The 20,679-nt window shown below is 42.4% G+C and overlaps 1 protein-coding gene across 5 annotated transcripts in view; it reads left to right on the forward strand.

Annotated features, from left to right (window-relative positions):
* atp11a (ATPase phospholipid transporting 11A) overlaps positions 1 to 20,679 on the forward strand; it is a 37,435-nt gene that overhangs the window by 9,123 nt on the left and 7,633 nt on the right. For all 5 annotated transcript variants that reach the window (XR_011178995.1, XM_069164042.1, XM_069164046.1 and 2 more), the window contains exons 2-29: positions 8,954 to 9,076; positions 9,533 to 9,622; positions 10,006 to 10,086; positions 10,287 to 10,394; positions 10,505 to 10,633; positions 10,829 to 10,932; positions 11,033 to 11,080; positions 11,244 to 11,308; positions 11,460 to 11,541; positions 12,208 to 12,358; positions 12,450 to 12,647; positions 12,754 to 12,867; positions 13,086 to 13,145; positions 13,290 to 13,456; positions 13,661 to 13,732; positions 14,089 to 14,162; positions 14,262 to 14,365; positions 15,154 to 15,335; positions 15,832 to 16,083; positions 16,181 to 16,358; positions 16,541 to 16,643; positions 16,798 to 16,943; positions 17,145 to 17,204; positions 17,287 to 17,414; positions 18,040 to 18,175; positions 18,745 to 18,768; positions 20,399 to 20,464; positions 20,551 to 20,654. Coding sequence is in view for 4 of the 5 variants with exons in the window: in XM_069164042.1 (XP_069020143.1) it covers positions 8,954 to 9,076; positions 9,533 to 9,622; positions 10,006 to 10,086; positions 10,287 to 10,394; positions 10,505 to 10,633; positions 10,829 to 10,932; positions 11,033 to 11,080; positions 11,244 to 11,308; positions 11,460 to 11,541; positions 12,208 to 12,358; positions 12,450 to 12,647; positions 12,754 to 12,867; positions 13,086 to 13,145; positions 13,290 to 13,456; positions 13,661 to 13,732; positions 14,089 to 14,162; positions 14,262 to 14,365; positions 15,154 to 15,335; positions 15,832 to 16,083; positions 16,181 to 16,358; positions 16,541 to 16,643; positions 16,798 to 16,943; positions 17,145 to 17,204; positions 17,287 to 17,414; positions 18,040 to 18,175; positions 18,745 to 18,768; positions 20,399 to 20,464; positions 20,551 to 20,654 (3,149 nt within the window). In the remaining variant the exon portion in view is untranslated. The remainder of the gene's footprint in view (positions 1 to 8,953; positions 9,077 to 9,532; positions 9,623 to 10,005; positions 10,087 to 10,286; positions 10,395 to 10,504; positions 10,634 to 10,828; positions 10,933 to 11,032; positions 11,081 to 11,243; positions 11,309 to 11,459; positions 11,542 to 12,207; positions 12,359 to 12,449; positions 12,648 to 12,753; positions 12,868 to 13,085; positions 13,146 to 13,289; positions 13,457 to 13,660; positions 13,733 to 14,088; positions 14,163 to 14,261; positions 14,366 to 15,153; positions 15,336 to 15,831; positions 16,084 to 16,180; positions 16,359 to 16,540; positions 16,644 to 16,797; positions 16,944 to 17,144; positions 17,205 to 17,286; positions 17,415 to 18,039; positions 18,176 to 18,744; positions 18,769 to 20,398; positions 20,465 to 20,550; positions 20,655 to 20,679) is intronic.

A 20,679-nucleotide genomic window follows, 5' to 3' on the forward strand; every position in this document is an offset into this window, starting at 1 on the left:
CACTTGATCACATGATGATCAAACGTCCCTGGAGCCTGGATCCGTTAGAGCAACCATGAGGGTGGACCAGTTACTGAGAAGTCAGCTCCACTGGCAAACAGAACAGAGTTAGAAAAAGGTCAGGCAGACATGAATAATCAGGCAGTAAGGCCTTATTAAAGACCTACAGTCAGCAGGACCGCGATGACAGCATGCCTCTAGTTTCTCTCTGACAGAAGCCTGCAAGAATGAAGAAGCTGATTCAGGTATGGCTTTCATTTCCCCAAATATTTTTCTTCCTCATTGCTTTCACATTCATTCAGTCCCCCTGTGTCTTCATTTGGCCTTGCTCCATGGTGGCATAGTTGAGCGAGGATCTCAGGAACCTAGACAGCTAATGATACACTACAAAGAAAACTGTCCTGAGGCCAGCTTCTGGCAGATTTACACATTTACAAAACTGCTGAATTATTAAAACTGTAGTGTGAATTTTTGTACCCAGAAATCCTGTAAGTTAATGTCACTAAACTCCTCCCAGCATGCTCGTGGATAAACGCAGCCAACGTTTTGGGTTTATGCTGAGGGGACAAACGGAGGCTGAAGATGGATGGATGGATGGTGTGTGTGTGTGAAGGGGAGATTACTGGCAACACAAACAGTGTAATGAACACCATTAAGAAGCAGTGTCTGTAGGACAAACATTCGGCAAGGCGGAGGAGTGCTTTCCCATTAACGAGATGGAGAGAATGAAAAGTTGAGAAACAAACAGATTGGAGGAAGAGATTGAAAAAGCATTTTTCTCTGATCTCCTCAGAGATAAGTAGACGACATTACTTGGCAGCAGGAGGCGAAAGAGACGTGTACACTCAACTGGCAGGTTTTGGTGTTGTCTCCTGAAGGAAAACAAAAAACCCCACAGGGCCCATTATACAAATGCTCTGCATGACTTAAGGTGTGGGTCGCTTGTAGGTGTATGAGTCAATGGATTTTACGTTGCTTGCAGCCAGCAGCTGAATCTCTGTGACTGCGGGACAGAGCCATGCGAGCACTTTCCCCTGCTTTCAGTCTTTTTGCTAAAATAACATAATCATCCCCTTGTTGTACCTTTATATTTAACAGACAGACATGGTATCAATCTTCTTATCTAACTTTTAGACACAAAAATGTGCATAATTTCTCAGTTATGTAGATGTACAGACCACCAGTGGGTTTTTGTTTTTTTTCCCTATTTTATCCCATGCCATATGTTTTAGCTTGTATTTACCTCATGCAAAGATTAGTGGCTCTGCAACATCTGGACAGTATATACGCTCAGCTCTTATCTTGTACTCATTTTGGACTATACAGCAAAAAGCCTTCCACATGCACAAACACGTGCTGAGTAAGATCCTCTGTGGCATAAGCTCCTTTTGTCATTTGAGGAAAAAAGCAATAGAGTTTTATAGATGTGTGCAGATGTGTTTGAAAGGCTGTTTTGACTGGATGTTTTGAGCCTGATTAAGATGTCCTTGAATCTCCGGTTGGTTTCTTACACTGTAAGAGCCGAGTGGTGTTATTTACTCACAAGTGCCCACTGCCTTTGATTTAAAGTCAACTGAGTGTCCACAGATCAATGCAGGCACTTAGTATAACCTGGGTACTCATATAAACACAGACATGTTTAACTGAGGAGTTGCTTTTCTTCACCACTTCCTAGATATTTCCCAATTGTGTATTTATGGGTATTTGCCGGATTCAGCGAGACTTTGTGTGTCTTTACCCTCCTACATGAGGTGTCAATTTATCAGCTTGTTACTTAGGATTTGTTTTCCTGATATTGGAGACAATACTGTTAGTGAGAGACAGAGACTTCACACTGTGCTGCATTCTTCTGTGAAGGAAGTTTGCAAACTTCCTACTTTAAAGGACTGACTAGTGAAGTCACTGACGTCTTTTGTTCTCACAGCAGCTACCGTCCTGAAATCTACCAAATTGTTTCTTTTCACCATCTAAAACAACGTGACACGAGTGCAGCGTCAGATCAAGTCATGGGGAGGGTCATGTGACCATCAGCCGCCTCCCCTGTAGTCCCTCCTTCTCAGATGCACACCGCGGACACCAAGAATCAAGTATTCACAGTGTGTAAATTTACTCCCTCGACGACAAAAGAGTGCTTATCCACGGGAAATCCACAACAATGGCCTCTTGCAGTGCATCTATCCCGCATTGACTTCACTGAGTACAATAACTGCAGCAGCCGTTAATGCGACCCCAAAGATTTCCCCAGCTCTAATACCGTGGGAAAACAGATCATATTTGTAATTTTGGGTCGTCATCGGGGTACAATCGAGGCTGGTAGACACGTGTACGTTGTGGTAAAGCGGATGTATTGTCCCAGTTCCCTACCGAGATGTGCTCTGTGAAAACCAGGCTAATGAATTTCTCTGTACAGCTGACGGAAGCACCGAGGTTACTCTTTCCTCTCCTCTGCTCTTTCACTTTCTCCCAGTTCTTCAATAGTTTATCAAAGAGGACAAACAGTGATTCAGCAGGACAGGTCGGCTTGGTGGCAGGAGAGTGTGTGGATTTTGAAAGCTAAAATCTCCTTTGTGAAACTGTGTTCATACTGTTTATATATACATATATCTATTGGGATTAAATTAATCTGCTGCCATTGTACCAACAAACGTCAGTGCTCAAGTACAGACTGCGGCACTTTGGTGTTAAATAATCATACACAAATGCTCATAAATAATCAATATTATTATTTATATAACCCCTAAAATCCTAAAACCACCAAACAAAGCAGCACACCTGCAAGTGGAGATGGTCCGCTGACCTACATATGTAATGGAAACAGGTGAATGTCTATTTCAGTGATGGTTGATCTCCAGGGAGTTTTCAGTCCTGCTGTTCAGCCTCACACTTATAGTGGGTTTTACTTCAAATTAAAAAAAACTGTCCTGACTATTTTCCATCGTCAGGTCATGAGTAGACTGTGGACTTATAACTTTATTTAAATCTTTCATCACAGAAAACTGCAAGATGTTTTCTGGTCTATTCCTTCCTGTGTTTCCCTCTTTTTCTCTTTGCTTTCTTTTTTAATCTGAGCTATGAGGGCTTGTAAGAACATGCAGGTGTGACATTATGATCAAATGTGTTGGTGTCACACACACACACACACACACACACACACACACACACACACAAACACTAACACGTATAAAGTCATGCAGTACAAATGCTGATTCGTAAAGTCGACTGACTGTGATTAATACCAGCCATGCTCTCATGTGATCTGGACATCTGTGTGTGTGTGTGTGTGTGTGTGTGTGTGTGTGTGTGTGTGTGTGTGTGTGTGTGTGTGTGTGTGATGACGAGAACAGTCAGATCATCACTAAATCCCCCAGAGACACAGACAGTTCACAGACCGGTTTAGTTTTAGCTGATTAGTATTCTGCCCTCTCGTCTCCGTGGACCGTCGGACATTTTACCTCCACACACACACAGCCGTAGATCAATCACTGATTTCTTGAGCATTAATATGAAGTTGTCTTGATGCTTTTTTCTCTTTAATCTGGCCTGAATATGGAGTCCGTGGACAGTTTCCTCTGTACGTCACGCAGCTCATTGAGTGTGGGAATCAGAATTTTTCTCTCGCTCCCTGATCGGACTCATTTTATGATGTAAAGATACTTTTTTTTCATTTTTTTTTCAGCTTTTAACAGCTTGAAAAAGTTCAAATCTTTGATCACAGACTGATGCCATGAAAAGCTCCTCTGTACAGCCACTTCCTCTTTGACTTGTCTTCAGTGCGCAGCTTTAAACGTATCCCCTGTGCTGACTGTTTCCCTCAGTGTGAACACACTGGTTGTGGTTGAAGGTTGAAGGGTGGAGTTTAAAGGGGGATGATGAGGGTTTATGATTGACTTATTTGGTCCGGCCTGTTGGTCTATGGTGAGGCTCAACGATAAAATGACAGATGGGGAGCACAGCTGGTCTTTAATCTGTGACTCAGGTAACACACACACACACACACTGTCACTTTATCAGAATATCACATAGACACGTAAAGATAAGAGTAGACACCGCACAAACACATCTTTAATCCTCCGTGTTATTTGCATTGTGGGTGCACGTGCTTGCAGTTAATCATTTTATTGCCTCCCAGGCTCACCAGCTCACCTACAGCACGAGATCTCCACAGAATAGTACGTGTACGCTGCGCTATTTGCAACTTGCTCCAGTGCCTCTTTTAAACTTTGAATCCTTTGAGAGGAGCCGCCAGGAAAGCGGTGACTTTGGAAAATGTTCCTCTGACGCACTCGCTCTAATAGTGATCTAAATACTTGGAATAAACACAGGGGCTGCTAGTTAGCATGAGCACTTCTATCTATCTCTACACCCATGCTTTTATTTCAAGCCAAAGTGCACGCACACACACACACACACACACACACACACACACACACACACACACACACACACACACACACACACACACACACACACACTATGGCTGTAATTCATGTGATTTAGAGAAGAGCAGGATGTCTCTTATCTCCGTGAGTCAGTGTCAGCAGCGAGATAACAAACCCTTGTGTGAGCCTTGTATTTGTACATGCAAACCTGATATACAACGCAGAGTTGAGATGTGAGCGGGTGTGAAGGGTGTGTGTCCATCAGCCATATCGCACAGAACACGTTTGTCGGGATTCATTTTGAGCGCCGCCTGTTGCGGCGGGAGATAAAGTACTTTGGGGTTGGTCATCAATGGAAACAAGAACGCGGCCTTTAAAGCTGCAGACAAACACTAGTTTGTGTGTTTTGCATTGATTTCCTCTTTGCTGATGACTGTGTTGCTGTAAATGTTATCTTTACTTGCCAGGCGTCATACAGCACTCGCTCTTAATGTCACTGCAGAGACTGAACACTGTGTCAGGGCTGTTTTCTGGATTCTGCAGTTTGTACAGTACTTTTTTTTTTTTTTTTTAACATGTTTGTGAATAGATCTTCGTATGTCAACAGCGAGGCAGCTAGATTTGAAAATGCATCTATTTCTCTCCCAAGTTAAATCTATTTATGTCGCCTAAAATCACACAATACAAATTTAACTCAAAGTGATTTACAATCCTTTCATCATCAAGTACAACACTGTCTAATCTTAGACCCGTGTCTTCCCACACCGAAGAGACGCTGGCTGCGTTGGCACAGATTTGTTGTTAAACTCGAATGAGGAAGTAGAGATTGAGCCGTTTGCATATCGTTCAGGTGTTTAACCTCATAACAAGCTGTGTACATTTAGATTATTTTTCTCATGTGAACGAGAGAGACAACAGAAAACTGATTGAATTGTTATTTTGTGGCGATAATTATGATTAATCTGCTGCTTTTATATTCTCTGTGATGATGTGTGTCTTAGTCATGCTGGTGTGGAAGTCACATCTGAATCATGTATTCCTGTGACGAAGGATTTTTAAGGAAGTTTCTGTAATCGCTTGCTGTGGAAATGTGTGTGTGTGTGTGTGTGATTTTTAAATCGCTGATTTGTTCACATTTAAATTGGATTTGGGTCAAATTTTTCTCTTCATTATTTTCTTTGGCTTTTTCTTTTAACATTTCAAATCTAACAGAAAAATTAGGAACACAGACAGATACTCAGATAACAATCCTGTTTCCACCCTTTGCTGTTGAAGTCATCTTTTACATAGTTGACGACTTCTCCAAAGAGAACGAGAGAGGAGGGAAATAAAACACTAAACCTTTGTATCTTTGATCTTAAACTTTCTATTCATAAATATTATGCACTATGTCAGATAGATTCGCATTTTCAACATTTAATGCAATTTAACAGATTTTTTTTAAACCTACTATTTATGAAAACTGAAAACATAGGGCTTTACATGATCTTTTTATGAAACCAAATCTGACACAGACAGCCCAGCTGTTGTACTGTCACTCTAAGAGATAAAATAGCACATATTCACAGTGCTAGTTTCACTTCCTAAAACACACACACACACACACACACACACACACACACACACACACACACACACACACACACACACACACAGATTTAGGATCTCAACCAAAATCTGATGTAGTAAAGATATACAGTATCAGAAGAACCGTACACGTGAGGCTTGTCTAAATATATCCTGTGGACCAGTGAATACAGAGATAACATTGTAGGTTCATGTATTCCTGCTCTCATACATGTCTGATGTTGCAATACAAGGATGTATTAGTCCGTGTCCCTAAAGGTTTCCCTTTGCTCTCCACTAACGTAGCTTTCAGGAAAGTAGATGTGGGTGCTGAATGAGATGGACAGAAACAAAGCCTGTGAGCTCTCTCCATCCTTCTCTCCCGACCACAAATGTTTCCCTTCTAACTATAAATACACCCTTGAAACCTGCCACGTCCTGAAACATGAAACGCCGCTAAAAGTGATTATCAAGGTCCAGAATAGCCCAAAGTCTCCAGTTACTTCCAAAGTCTGAAAGCTCCAGGACTAATTCGGCGCAGTTTTATTTTATGAGCTCAGCTTTTATTTTGTAAAGATGCTATTTTATTTGATTAGGCGCAGACAGGCTTTCATGGGAAAAGCTCAAATCCGGATGAAATCTAAACATAATCGATAGGAGAGATTGTGGACTTAGAGGCCATCCAGGTTGTGGTGAGAGACGGAGAGGAAAGAGGTGAGAAAACCAATAAAGCTCCATTAGGGACAAAATGGACAATAAGACAGGAGGCCAACTGATTCTCTGCTTAAACTCGCTGCCGCTGAGTCACGGTGGACTCATAAAGTCCATTCACATTCATTGTATGCAAATTATTTACAACATATACTGCGCTCCTTAATAATAGCCAGGTTGTAAAGATACAATGCATGTGAATAGATGACGTTTTAGATATTAGACTAACAAGCTGCCACCGTTTTAGTGGCATCTCCATGAAATACTATCACATTTGTAATGTGACACATTATGATATGCCGTAAAAAGCCTTTAGTGGTTGAGTATTACATCACAATAGGATGACTTGCAACACGAGACCTAAACCAAACCCCTCTTTTAATGTGTGTGTGTGTGTGTGTGTGTGTGTGTGTGTGTGTGTGTGTGTGTGTGTGTGTGTGTGTGTGTGTGTGTGTGGCTGTCCTCCATAAGCACACAACTCACAGGAGATGTGTAAATGTGTTCGGTGAAGCAGACGAAGCAGGCAGGTGGGGGGACAAGAGGAGGATCGTGGGCGACAGAGTTGGCGAGCTTTCCGCGCTATCTGGTTTTCATCTCCTCAGTCCTCCATCATAAATCAGATCGCTGGTACGACGGTTAGAATACACATTTATTCTGGTTTTATAGCACGTCCCTGCACGTTTTAGATGTCTCTCCCTGCTCCGACACAACTGACTCGACCCATTCATTCGACTCAGGTGTGTTGGAGACGTGTAAAGCATGCAGGGCAGTGAGTCCTGGCGGCACCGGCAGCTTCAGTCTCAATACAGCATCAATTCATTCCCTCCGTGTGGTAAAGACAGTGATGGTTCACGCTCTGTGTGTGTAGGGGGCATCAATATTTAGTCATGCATCAATTTTCCTTTGCTTTTTAGTTTTCCTCTCCACTTCCATCATTTCTTTGCTCTCTCTCGAAGATAATTGGAGGTCACCGCATATAAATAGCTCTGAACAAGGTAATCTTAGAGCAGCGAGTTAACTGGTTGCTGTGTGTGTGTGTGTGTGTGTGTGTGTGTGTGTGTGTGTGTGTGTGTGTGTGTGACAGAGAGAGAGACAGTGAGAGTAAAAGAAACTGGGCCATGCAGCTTCTTGACACTCAATCTCATTCACTGTCCACAGATTACTGTCACTTCTCGTTACGTGTGTGAATGTGTGTGAATATGTGTTTGTAGACAGACTATTTACAGACGAGCGAAACAACTCGCCGTGTTGATTTGTTGTGATTTAACGTGTGCAAAGGATGTTTCATGTCTGAAACGAAAGAGGAACTGGGAGAATGAGAGGAAAAGAGAGGATTAGGTTTAGTTCAGATGTCTTGTCCAGGCTCACCTCTCACTCTGGTTAGTGCAGGTCAAAATGACCAGATGGCTGCTGCCTCTACACACAATTCAAACTATTTAGTTGAAGCTGTTGATGGCTATTCTCATTTAAAATCATTTTTACCACTTTGGGAATAAAACAGTAATTAAAACAGTAGTTTAATCTATTACAGTGTAACATATCATACAAATGCATAATATTTTTTCTCCACTTGCTTTTTTGCCCTGAAACTGAATTCTTCACATGATTATGAATGAATGGATTTAGAGCTGGAGTCGTGTGTGTTCTCCAAATCCATCTGAACTCAAAGTGTGTGTTTCTCATGCAGGTTCAGTCCTGCCTGAAATACTTTAAGCCCATACGTCTGACTTGCATTTTTCAGGTTTAACTAGAGTATTAGAATTTCCAGACACACGGGCCTCGTCACTCTCGTCGACTATAAGCTCTGTATTGTTACGTTTAGTCGTTGTTGTTTTTTTGTTTGGACATTTTTGAGTTCACTCATTGTGCAAACAGTTCAGAATCAGAGATTCTTCGAAGGAATAAATTATCATAGCGTTTCATCAGTTTGCATGTGTCTGTGGGGGAGTGTGTGTGTGTGTGTGTGTGTGTGTGTGTGTGTGCACGTGTGTGTGCGTGTGTGTGTGTGTGTGTGTGTGTGTGTGTGTGTGTGTGTGTGTGTGTTCTGCATTCCAGTCTGAGTCACATGCAGGTCTGTGTATCCGTGGCAACAAAAGCTCTCATTCATAGAGGAGAATTTACTCGTTCATGCTAACCCTCTGTAAATGTCTGGGAATCAGTGTGTGTCCGCTGCCCATCATTATTCATTATACATGTCTGATATATGTGACTTAAACAAGACAAACTGTATGAATTAACACGTGAACTGACACACGCACACGTTCTCAGACTGGATTTCTTGTTTTGTTCCCCTGCAGTGTGTCGGTGAGGAGAACTGGGTCGACAACAGGACGGTTTACATCGGACAAAAGGAGCCTCCTCCAGGAGCTGAGGCCTTCATTCAACAGAGGTTTCCCGACAACAGAATAGTCTCCTCCAAGGTCGGCGGAAACACCCACGCGAAGATCAAAACACGCGTTATTGAGATTTGACAGAAATATTGTCAACAGAAATGTTCCAAACCAATCATGTGTGGTGTCCTCTGTTTAAGGTAGAACAAAAGGACTCGACAGGAGAACAGTCATGACTGCAGCAGTATTCATGCTGGTTTTTATTGTGTGGGTGACTTGTTCTGGGGAATATGACACCGTGTTGAAAACGTAGTGAATGAAGCTTTTTGAGGAAGAACAGATGTCCTTTTTAAATTTCAGTGATCTGTTTCACCACTTTTGACAATAGCTTATTGATCAACTTGCACTTTTTTCCAGCTTTATAAAATGTTTTATGAATGACTTTTTCCTGTGATGTCACACTAAGCTTCTCTTTGACATTGATAGCTTCTGATTTGTCTGCTTATGTATAGTTTGACTAAACATAACTCTGTCTCGTGTTTCCAGTACACATTTTTGAACTTCATCCCCAAGAATATGTTTGAGCAGTTCAGGAGAGTTGCCAACTTCTACTTCCTCATCATATTTCTAGTTCAGGTAAATTATTATTATTATTATTTTTTTATATGAATTGACCTTCAATCTGCAAAGCGTGTCTCAACACGAGAAATAATTTCTATCTCCTTTATTTTTTATATTACATTTTTCTTTTATTGCTGTTCCTGTTAATGGGTGCATCAACAAATTCAGATTATTATTATTACTTGTGAGAGTTGGAGGAGAGAAGGTCCGTCAATATATTTGTACTTCTCATTACCTCCCTGTACATTAAGGTCAGACATGACTTAGAGCCTCTTTACAGCTGTTTGTCAATTTCATATTATTCTCCTGCCTTAAATCCGTCATTCAGTTCTTCGTGTGTGTGTGTGTGTGTGTGTGTGTGTGTGTGTGTGTGTGTGTGTGTGTGTTCGTCATTTCAGCTGATCATCGACACTCCCACAAGTCCAATCACCAGCGGACTGCCACTCTTCTTTGTCATCACAGTCACCGCCATTAAACAGGTGAGACCCAAAGGTTTTCATGACGGGTCCACTTCATGTCACTTCACTTTGCTTTATGGGCACTGACGACAAACTGTACACCACCAGACACACACACACACACACACACACACACACACACACACACACACACACACACACACACACACACACACACAATCGCTCTCACATCTCTCTCTCTTTCTCTCTCGCTCTCTCAGGGTTACGAGGACTGGTTGAGACACAAAGCAGACAATTCTGTCAACCAGTGTCCCGTGCACGTGGTGCAGCATGGGAAAGTGGTTCGCAAACAAAGTCGCAGGCTCAGGGTACGTGTTTTTGTGTGCGTGTGTGTGTGTGTGTGTGTGTGTGTGTGTGTGTGTGTGTGTGTGTGTGTGTGTGTGTTACAAGCTAAATCTTTTCTCCGTCTGTCTCTCAGGTCGGAGATGTCGTCTTGGTGAAAGAAAACGAGTCTTTCCCCTGTGATCTCATCCTTCTGTCCTCGTCTCGAGATGATGGGACGTGTTTTGTTACAACAGCCAGCCTGGATGGAGAGAGCAGCCACAAGGTGTGTAGGATTGAGTTGAGTTCTTGTCCTCCTATTTCCCTTCATCCTCCCTCCATCCCCATCTCACCACCTTTGCTTCATACCTTTGCCTCCTCCTCCTCCTCCTGAATTACTCAACTTTTCTAATTTCCCTTTTTAATTAAACTTGTTTCCTCCTTCTCTTTTTTGGATTTTCCCATCCATTTTCCCACATAGACATACTATGCAGTTCAGGACACCAAAGCGTACAACACAGAGAAGGAGGTGGACTCCATCCACGCCACTATTGAGTGTGAACAACCGCAGCCGGACCTGTACAAGTCAGTACAACTCACACAGGCCTGAGCAAAGCTTTCCTGACAAATATCTGTCTAACATGTCTTATGTCACTTCTTTTCTTCTCTGCTCTGTCCTTCACAGGTTTGTGGGTCGTATCAACGTCTACATGGACAATGAGCCAGTGGCCAGGTAACTTGAGTCCCAAACATACCACAAGAAAGAGTATGAGGATTTTTGAAACGTTTTCTGTCATTAATTGTCAATTTCTTTGTTTGTTTATATAGTAAAATATGAATAACATGTGATTGTATAAGTGATAAAACAGTCTAAATCAGCTGTTGTGTGTTTGCAGGCCGTTGGGATCGGAGAACCTGCTGCTCCGAGGAGCCACACTCAAGAACACTGACTATATTTATGGTAATATTACATGAAATACTCTTATATATGTTGGAAGATACCCGCTACCTCTGTGGTTAGGTGATGAAAACATCAATGGACTTTGTAATTGTCAGATTGCGAAAAGGTAAACCCGTGGAACCATTTTAACCGCACTCTCTCCTCCCTGCAGCGGTCGCTATCTACACCGGCATGGAAACCAAAATGGCCCTTAACTACCAGTCCAAGTCTCAGAAACGATCTGCCGTGGAAAAGTAAGCTCCCTCTCTCTCTGTCACGTCATGAAACTGTTTCTAGAACAGAAACTGTTCGCGTCGATTGACATCTTCTTGACTGTGTTTGGCCGCCTCCTTTAACACATGCTTAGATAATCATTGATATTTTTTTGCCCTTCCTTCATCCATCTGCTCACTTTTCTCCATTTATTCGCTGGCTGAGGGTCTGTGTGTGTCTCGATGGCTTGCTGGATCCATTTTTCTTTCCATCTGGCGTACACAGAGTCTTGTATCCAGATGGCTTGTAGAAATGACTGACTGTAGGTGGATTACATTTACACTCGGTTACCACCTGTGCCTGTTTAACCCACTGCAATTGTACTGGTCCTCTTTTATACTTGGCTCAGAATAAATGTCAATATCTATTTTGACAAAGTGCAGTGTGTTGCTTTCCAAACTACCTTTTACCTGTCTGACTGAGGAGCACTTTTCTTTTCTGAGTTCTTGTGCTTTTTCTTGGTTAATTTCTGTCAGTGGTTCAGAATTAACTGTCAGGCAGCCTTCAAAGCTGCTTTCATACTGGTAGTTTTTACTGTCAATTTACTCTCCACCCAGTGTGAGGAATAGTACCACGAGGTTTGAGTCTCTGTTGTTCAGTACCAGGTCTAGTCTGTACCACCAGCTGTTTGTTGTGTCCCTCTGCAGGTCGATGAACGCCTACCTGGTGGTCTACCTGTGCATCCTCATCAGCAAAGCGGTCATCAACACGGTGCTGAAATATGTGTGGCAGGCCGACACCAACAGAGACGAGCCCTGGTACAACCAGAGGACAGACACAGAGAGACAGAGACACATCGTGAGTCTTTTAATTCAATTCTGGGGGAAGTAAAAACTTCTTCAGCCTCACTTCGCTTTCTCATGCTCCTCCTTCTCCTCCTCCTCCTCAGCTGATCAGGGCGTTCACAGACTTCTTGGCCTTCATGGTTCTTTTCAACTACATCATTCCCGTCTCCATGTACGTCACCGTGGAGATGCAGAAGTTCCTGGGCTCCTACTTCATCATGTGGGACGATGAGATGTTTGATGAGGAGCTGGGGGAGCGAGCTGTGGTCAACACGTCAGACCTGAATGAGGAGCTGGGACAGGTAGCACAGTGGACTCCACTCTGAGAAGAATAATGTAAAACAAACCGCTCTGTGAGGTACCGACGAGTAGTTATAGTAACACTTCCCCTGCTCTCGCTCTCTCCAGGTGGAGTATGTGTTTACAGACAAGACGGGGACTCTGACGGAGAACAACATGGAGTTCATTGAGTGCTGTGTGGACGGACACGTTTATGTCCCTCAGGCTATCTGTAACGGACAGGTAACAACCTGCTGGACGTTTGTAACGGTTGTCTGGACCGTTCATTTAAAGACAGCTCGCGTCTTGCGTGAACATATACTGTACATTTTCTTTTAAAGATCAGATTCATGACCAGTAGATCATCATAGCTTGTGTTTGGCCAGCTGATCACCAGAGTCTCCATTTGCTCTGTTAATGTTAATATATGTTTGAGTTTAACTGACCTATGTTGTCCCCAGTTGATGTCCGGTGCTGCCGGTATGGACATGATTGACACATCGCCGGGTCCTGAAGCCAGGGTGAGCATCGCTTCACTTTGACTGTCTGTGTGTGTGTGTGTGTGTGTGTGTGTGTGTGTGTGTGTGTGTGTGTGTGTGTGTGTGTGTGTGTGTGTGTGCGTGTGCGTTAGGTTAATAACACAACACTGTGTTGGTCCACTGCAGGAGCACGAGGAGCTGTTCTTCCGGGCGTTGTGTTTGTGCCACACGGTGCAGGTGAAAGAGGAGGAGACGGTAGATGGGATCAAGCACGGCATCCACCAGGGCAAGTCCACCTCCTTCTACATCTCCTCTTCTCCAGACGAGGTGGCACTGGTGGAGGGCATGAAAAGGTGGAGCTTGCACACGCACACACACACACACACACACACACACACACACACACACACACACACACACACACACACACACACACACACACACACACACACACACACAATGCCAGTAATGATTCAGAAGAGTTTAGTTTCCCAATTTGTTTTCTCACTCATCCAGTTCATTCACTCCAAATAATGGCGGGTTGTTCTGTGCTGCAGGCTCGGTTTCACGTATCTCAGACTCAAGGACGGTCAGATGGAAATCTTGAACAGGGAGGATGAGATCGAGAGGTGAGTGTGCCCCTTAGTACTTGGGGAAAAATTACTATTATTATTTGTATCAGGTTATCATGCATTTAAGATATTATTTGTTTATAAAACATTATTTCTTATTCGTTTTATAATTTCAGCATGTTGCCATGCGAGTGACTATTTGAAACAGTAATGACAGCTGATCTAAGCTGCTTGTGCATTTCTGTAATATCACGTCACAGCTGCATAAAGAGGGAGTTGCTTGGTAACGGCGTAAACAAGCAGCCTTCCAGCTATGAGCATTAATTTAGAGTGTATATACGATTTAAAAACAACTACAAGATATTCAGTGATTGTCTGGTTTTATTTCCTGTTTTGTTTTTTTGTTTTTTCAGATTTGAGCTTCTGGAAGTTTTAACATTTGACTCAGTAAGACGGCGGATGAGTGTCATTGTCAGGGCCAACAATGGTAATACACATACAACTTATATATATATATATGTATATTTCGATTTTGACGTGTGATTTTTCTCTTATACACGTTATTTTTTGATCTGTGTGTGTGCAGGTGAGGTGTATCTGTTCTGCAAAGGTGCAGACTCGTCCATCTTCCCAAGGGTTATCTCAGGCAAGGTGGATCAGATCAGAGCTCGGGTGGAGCACAACGCCGTGGTGAGAGAGCGCACACATGCACACACACACACACACACACACACACACACACACACACACACACACACACACACACACACACACACACACACACACACACACACACACACACACAATCTGCCTTGTTTTCTCACGGATCCATAAAGTAACAGGACGTCTTCTTCACTTGGAACATTTCTGAGAGCGACAAAGGTTTTGTGACTTCACTGGTTTCCGCAGTTACAGTACATGACCACGGTTGCCGTGGCTACCAGAGGAAGCCAATCAGTGGGAGTAGTCGTAGTGGATGGTAGAAGTAGGCAGGTTTAGGGGAACATGTACATAATATAGCAGTTAACTGCAAAACTTCATCTCATAATGACTCCCAACGTGCTGAATTAAAGCTCACAGCTTGAGTTGAACAGAGTACGACTTCTTGAGGGTTACGTTTAAATGCATTTCATCCATAAAGATGCACCAAACAAAGTGAAACGGCTTGTAGTGAAAACCAGGTCAGTAACTTCTTGCTTGCTGTGGTTGCAGCTGCTGATAAATGGTAGCTTTCAGTGGAAATGGAAAGAAATGTGGTGGATGTTGTACTTGTTGTGAAACTGAAATGGAAAGTACAGTTGGTGCCCACACATACTCACATTCAGAACACAAACTCAAAAAACCCTTTATTTTGCTGTTTGTTTCTCTTGCAAAAATGTTTATGATGGAAAATTTAACAAGTTTCCTGCAGATTATTTCTCTATTGATTCTTCCTTGATATGCCCTATTAATCCAACCTAATCTCCGCTCTCTTGCAGGAGGGTCTAAGGACACTTTGTGTTGCCTATCGCCCTCTGAGCCCCGATCAATATCAGGAGGTTTGCCATCTCCTGAACGGGGCCAAGTTGGCACTGCACGACCGAGATAAACGGCTGGCTGAGGCTTACGACATCGTGGAGAAAGACCTGATACTGCTGGGAGCCACTGCTGTGGAGGACAGGTGGAGGATCTCTTTTAAAGGACACTTCTGTGGGCGTATTACATCAGCAATCTGTCTTTATATCAAAAACTTTGGGTTACAGCTTGTAGCTCTGTTATTTTTGTTATTTATTCTAATATCAGAGCACTTCAGTGGCCCTATAGTTGCAAAAGCTGTGCTGTCTTGATTAAGGTGTGCACTTTTTTTTGTATATAAATGTGTAAATGTCTGCACTCCCAGAGCATTTCAGTACTTCTGTGCATGCTACTGCCTTGAGAGATGCTGCCCCACTTCTGAGTGAGCCACAGTGAGTGAGGGCAAGCAGCATTTCAACCCACATGTGCAGCTAACGCAATTATAGTGCAGGCTTAACAGAAATTGTTAACCCAGGGGCAAGTCAGCTCATCCTGCACAAAGAGAAAATGATCTCAGTGTAGTTAACCTGCATGGTTCTGTTGTTGCTGAGTATAGAAGCAAAACAAATGCATTTATTCTGTCTATGTTGTCCCACTTTTAGGCTCCAGGAAAAAGCAGCCGACACCATCGAGTCTTTGCACCAAGCCGGCATGAAGGTGTGGGTGCTGACCGGAGACAAGATGGAGACGGCGGCGGCAACCTGCTACGCCAGCAAGCTGTTTCGTCGCAACACCCAGATCCTGGAACTGACCACCAAGCGTACCGAGGAGCAGAGTCTTCACGATGTCCTGTTTGACCTGAGCAGGACGGTCCTCAGGCACCATGGAGGCATGACCCGGGACACCTTCTCTGGGTGGGCAAAGCTGTCCTCTCTGGCTCATTATTTTCTTATCGTGTTTTATTCAGTGTTACTCTGCAGGCTGGTATTGACAGGTTTTGTGTTTCTGCAGTTTATCAGGTGACTGCACCGACTACGGTCTGATCATCGACGGAGCCACCCTCTCCGCGGTGATGAGGCCCAGCGAGGAGGACTCAAACTCAGGGAATTACAAGGAGATCTTCCTGGAAATCTGCCGCAACTGCAGCGCCGTTCTCTGCTGTCGGATGGCGCCGCTGCAGAAAGCACAGGTACAACAGACAGCAGATACTACCTGGTCCTCGAGTGCCTGTTAGAGCTGTTAATGGTTTGCAATCATGTCATTAAGAGTTAGTATAAAGCTAATAACTCCACTTTCTGTTTTATTGCTTTGTGTGGATGCATTAAGCTGCTAAAAGGAGTGAAGGGTATGATATCACTTTTGTATTTCTAGATTGTCAAGCTGATCAAAGCCTCCAAGGAGCATCCAATCACGTTGGCCATCGGAGATGGAGCTAATGATGTCAGCATGATCCTGGAGGCCCATGTTGGCATTGGTTAGTATTCTGCCACTTTGGCTCATCCTCCACTAACAGGCTAACAGACTCCTCTAAAATCCTAGAATTGGACAATCATGTGTAATAAAGTCAATAAACCTCCTGTTATCCCGTTGATAATACTTTTCATTGTAAATGTATTTAACTTCTACAGGTATTATGGGTAAGGAGGGTCGCCAGGCAGTGAGGAACAGTGACTACGCCATCCCAAAGTTTAAACACCTCAAGAAGATACTGCTCGTGCACGGACATTATTACTACATACGCATCTCTGAGCTTGTGCAATACTTCTTCTACAAGGTAGAGGGATGCCTGCCCGTTTAATGTAGTGTTTAAGACTGTTTTTAACTTTGTTTCCTTTTTTAATTTTATTAAAGCTGATTTTAATTTTGGAGTTTGTGGCTTTAGCTCAATTGTGCAGTGAACTGCAAAACATTGTGCAGACATTATTATGCCTTTAATCACTGCTCTTCTTCTCATTTGTTTCCTGTCCCTTCCCAGAACGTCTGCTTCATCTTCCCCCAGTTCCTCTACCAGTTCTTCTGTGGCTTCTCACAACAGGTCGGCACACACAAAACACACTGAAGCTTAAATAATTAAAAAAAACAAAGAGACTAACAGTGCTCTCTATCCTAAACCCCAGCCGCTGTACGATACAGCTTACTTGACTCTCTACAACATCAGCTTTACCTCGCTGCCCATTCTGCTCTACAGTCTCATAGAGCAACACATTAACATGGACATCCTGAAGAAGGACCCGTCTCTCTATCGGTTAGTGAACCTAGTATTGTAGGAATACTCATTCTGCTGTCTGTGTGTGACTCTTCAGTCAGATCTCTGTGACAGAAACTGATCCTGAATAATTGAATAAGACTCTGGAGGTCATCTGACATCAGCTCTGTAACAGTCATCTGTTCAATGCTGGGTAAACAAGGAGACACATTCTCTGGATGTTTTAATGATTCAATCTACTGAGGAAATAACGACCCATCTGTTCTGTGTTAAACAGGCTGCACTTCAGCTGGACTCCTCCAGAGTTATTCCCCTACAAGCACAGTATTTAACCCAGCCTCATGAGCGAAAGAAGAACATGAATCTTTAACATTAAATTAAAAATGATCATCTTTTGTCACAAACAATGAGACTTTTAAGAAGAATAAAGGGTCTCAGATCAATGTTTATTTACAGCCTATAACATAATCAGGAATTATTTCTTACAGATGCAAAGGTCAATGAAGTTAAAGTATCTCATTACCTGCATTTCTTGTTCAGGAGCCTCCCGAAGGCCACCAATGTACTTTAGTATTGATCTATAAACGTGCCATCAGTCACATGAGAGATGATCAGCATGAGGCATTCATGATGCTGACTGTAATCTTGTGTTTCATCTTCACAGAGATATTGCGAAGAACTCTTTGCTGCGGTGGCCCATCTTCATCTATTGGACCATGTTGGGCGTGTACGACGCCGTGGTGATGTTCTTCGGTGCTTACTTCCTGTTTGACAACACCACGTTCACCAGCAACGGACAGGTAACATCCAAGTGTCTGTGGCAGACGCTTAAATTCAGCCAAGGAGAACTCTTATTGTCTTGGACAATATTTGATGCACAAACTCCCATCTTATTTTCAAGAAATGTGCAGCACGTACTCGTTCAGGCCTGGAAATGTCAGATTATCCTTCCTGTGCATCTTTGCAGAATATGACTCAAAAAGTATAGCTGAAAAAGTTTGAAGGTTGCTTGTTTAACACCTTCGTTTTAGTGAAGAATATTCTCGTGGACTGACAGATGCATATATGTGTATATAAAAGGGGCCGATGTTTCTCCATTCACATCCAATGCACAACAGCATGTCAGATTTTCCGCTATCTTCCTCTGTATTTGTTTCCTTTTGATTTTCAAGCAGCTCCCAGAAACCTTTCGGACTGCTCTGAGCTGCTTGATTTCACTAGATTGGTTTTTGCATCTAATTAATTTACTTTATTTCAGCCACAAAACTGTTTATTTTTCCTTGATTTTCTTCTGGCCATATCCTCTTCTTCTTTCTATCCTCTTACCTTTGTGTTGCTTTTTCTTTTTGCTTCTCTTTCCTCCTCCCAGCTAATGACAACCAACACACAGATGGTAAGCCTGTCCCTGTCTCTCTGTCACCTCTCCCTAGTTTTCACTTTCCAGTTTCCTGTTTTGGTCACCACCACACGGCCTCATACACACTCACGTTCATCTCATGTCCAGTCCTTAATGCTTGCTGTAGACACATCATCTGTAGGCTTCTGTGTAGTAACCCGCCTTTCCCTAGATCCATGCCCATGTGTCCAGCTGTTAGCGGTCGAACACCTCAGCTACACCTTCTATGTGCTTTCTTTGTGTGTTATGACTTCTCCTAAAAGCAGGGGTTGAATGAAAACAGAAAAAAATGTGTGCTCCTACTTCCATTACATGACATTTGAGACATTTAGCCATCGTACTAATCTAATTGCTCTGCAGCTGATGGTGCTCCCTTTATACTGGACGATTATTGACAGATTTGTTACTTTCTGGATGATTAGGACTTTTTAAAGGCTTATTTGTAAAGAAAATAACAGAAATGGATGCAAGGTAACGGTGGTGATTTGTTCATCCAACAGAAAGTAAATCTGAAGCTGTCAAAATGTTACAAAAAAATAAAAGGGAAGAGCGAATCCTGAATTTTGCCTGGTTATCGAACTGTAATGGAGATTTTAAAGTGGAGACACACAAGGCAGATAGATCACCAACACAAACAAATCTAATTGTTGCTGTAACCTTTGATTTAAGAAAATCATTTTTCGGCTGAATGCAAGTATTTCTAGGAAGCTAAAAAAAAAATTACAGTATTATGCTAAATAATATATTATTAAAGAATATAAGATGTTCAATACAAACTTTAGCATTTTGCTAAAAATACATTTATTAAAATATGTTGTTTGGGGATTTAATAGTTCAAGTAGTTTGTTTTAAGTATATTGATGCATCAATATATTTTTGACTTTGAATTTCTTTCACATTTAACATACCATAATAGTCTTTAAGTCAGGATGAGAGGCTAAATAACTCAGTGACTACATAAAGTTATGAAACAGCTTTGCTTTGTGCAGACAATCTTCAGCACTGCCATAAAAATATCAAGAAAGAGTACACTGAAGTGTTGTTGATTTAAGACCGCCATCTTGTTTATGTCATAAAACTATGGAAACAGTTATTTATATGGAAATCCTTTCTACTACGTTACAAACATCTGTAATGTGTTGCACTCAATAAATAGTTTCCATGGTGTTGTTAATATTTAGTCATGCTCAAAAACGTTTCCTTTCAAATCTACCCTGAAGAGACTGACTGTATACTGAAGACACTGCCCTGCTTCATGTTGGTCTTTAAGTTTAAAATGTTTTAGCATTTAATGTTCATTTAAAAATGGAGACATTTAAGTTATTTAGAAACATGTCATTCTTCCATCCATCAGTCATCTAAAAATCGACTCCTCACCTGAACGTTGCTACCTGAGCTCCCTGCCATCTGTCCGATTGATTGACTTCCTATTGAATATGTGCACTTAAGTTTACCTCTGTGTGCATTACAATACCTCCAGCAAGTGAATTTATAGTCATGCTACAAATGAAGTATGATACCTGCAGGTATTAAAGCATTTAATAAACATTAATTTATAACACAAACTCAATTAAAAGGTGACATCAATGTGTCAATAACAGCAGCTTTCATCACTTTTCCTCTGCAGATGTTTGGAAACTGGACATTCGGGACGCTGGTCTTCACTGTGCTTGTCTTCACTGTTACCTTCAAGGTAAACATGCATTACAGTTTGAAAACACCCAGACTCAAGGCTGTGTAAAGTCTCATTGATGCTATTATCTCATCTCTGTCTTGTAGTTGGTTCTAGATACTCACTACTGGACTTGGATCAACCATTTTGTCATCTGGGGCTCTCTGATCTTCTTTGTGGTCTTCTCTCTGCTGTGGGGAGGAATCATCTGGTATGTTTCAACACACATCTTCATA

Source organism: Embiotoca jacksoni, unplaced genomic scaffold (assembly GCF_022577435.1).
Source record: "Embiotoca jacksoni isolate LCO1_2020_lvr unplaced genomic scaffold, fEmbJac1.0.p SCAF_30, whole genome shotgun sequence".
NCBI lineage: Eukaryota > Metazoa > Chordata > Actinopteri > Embiotocidae > Embiotoca > Embiotoca jacksoni.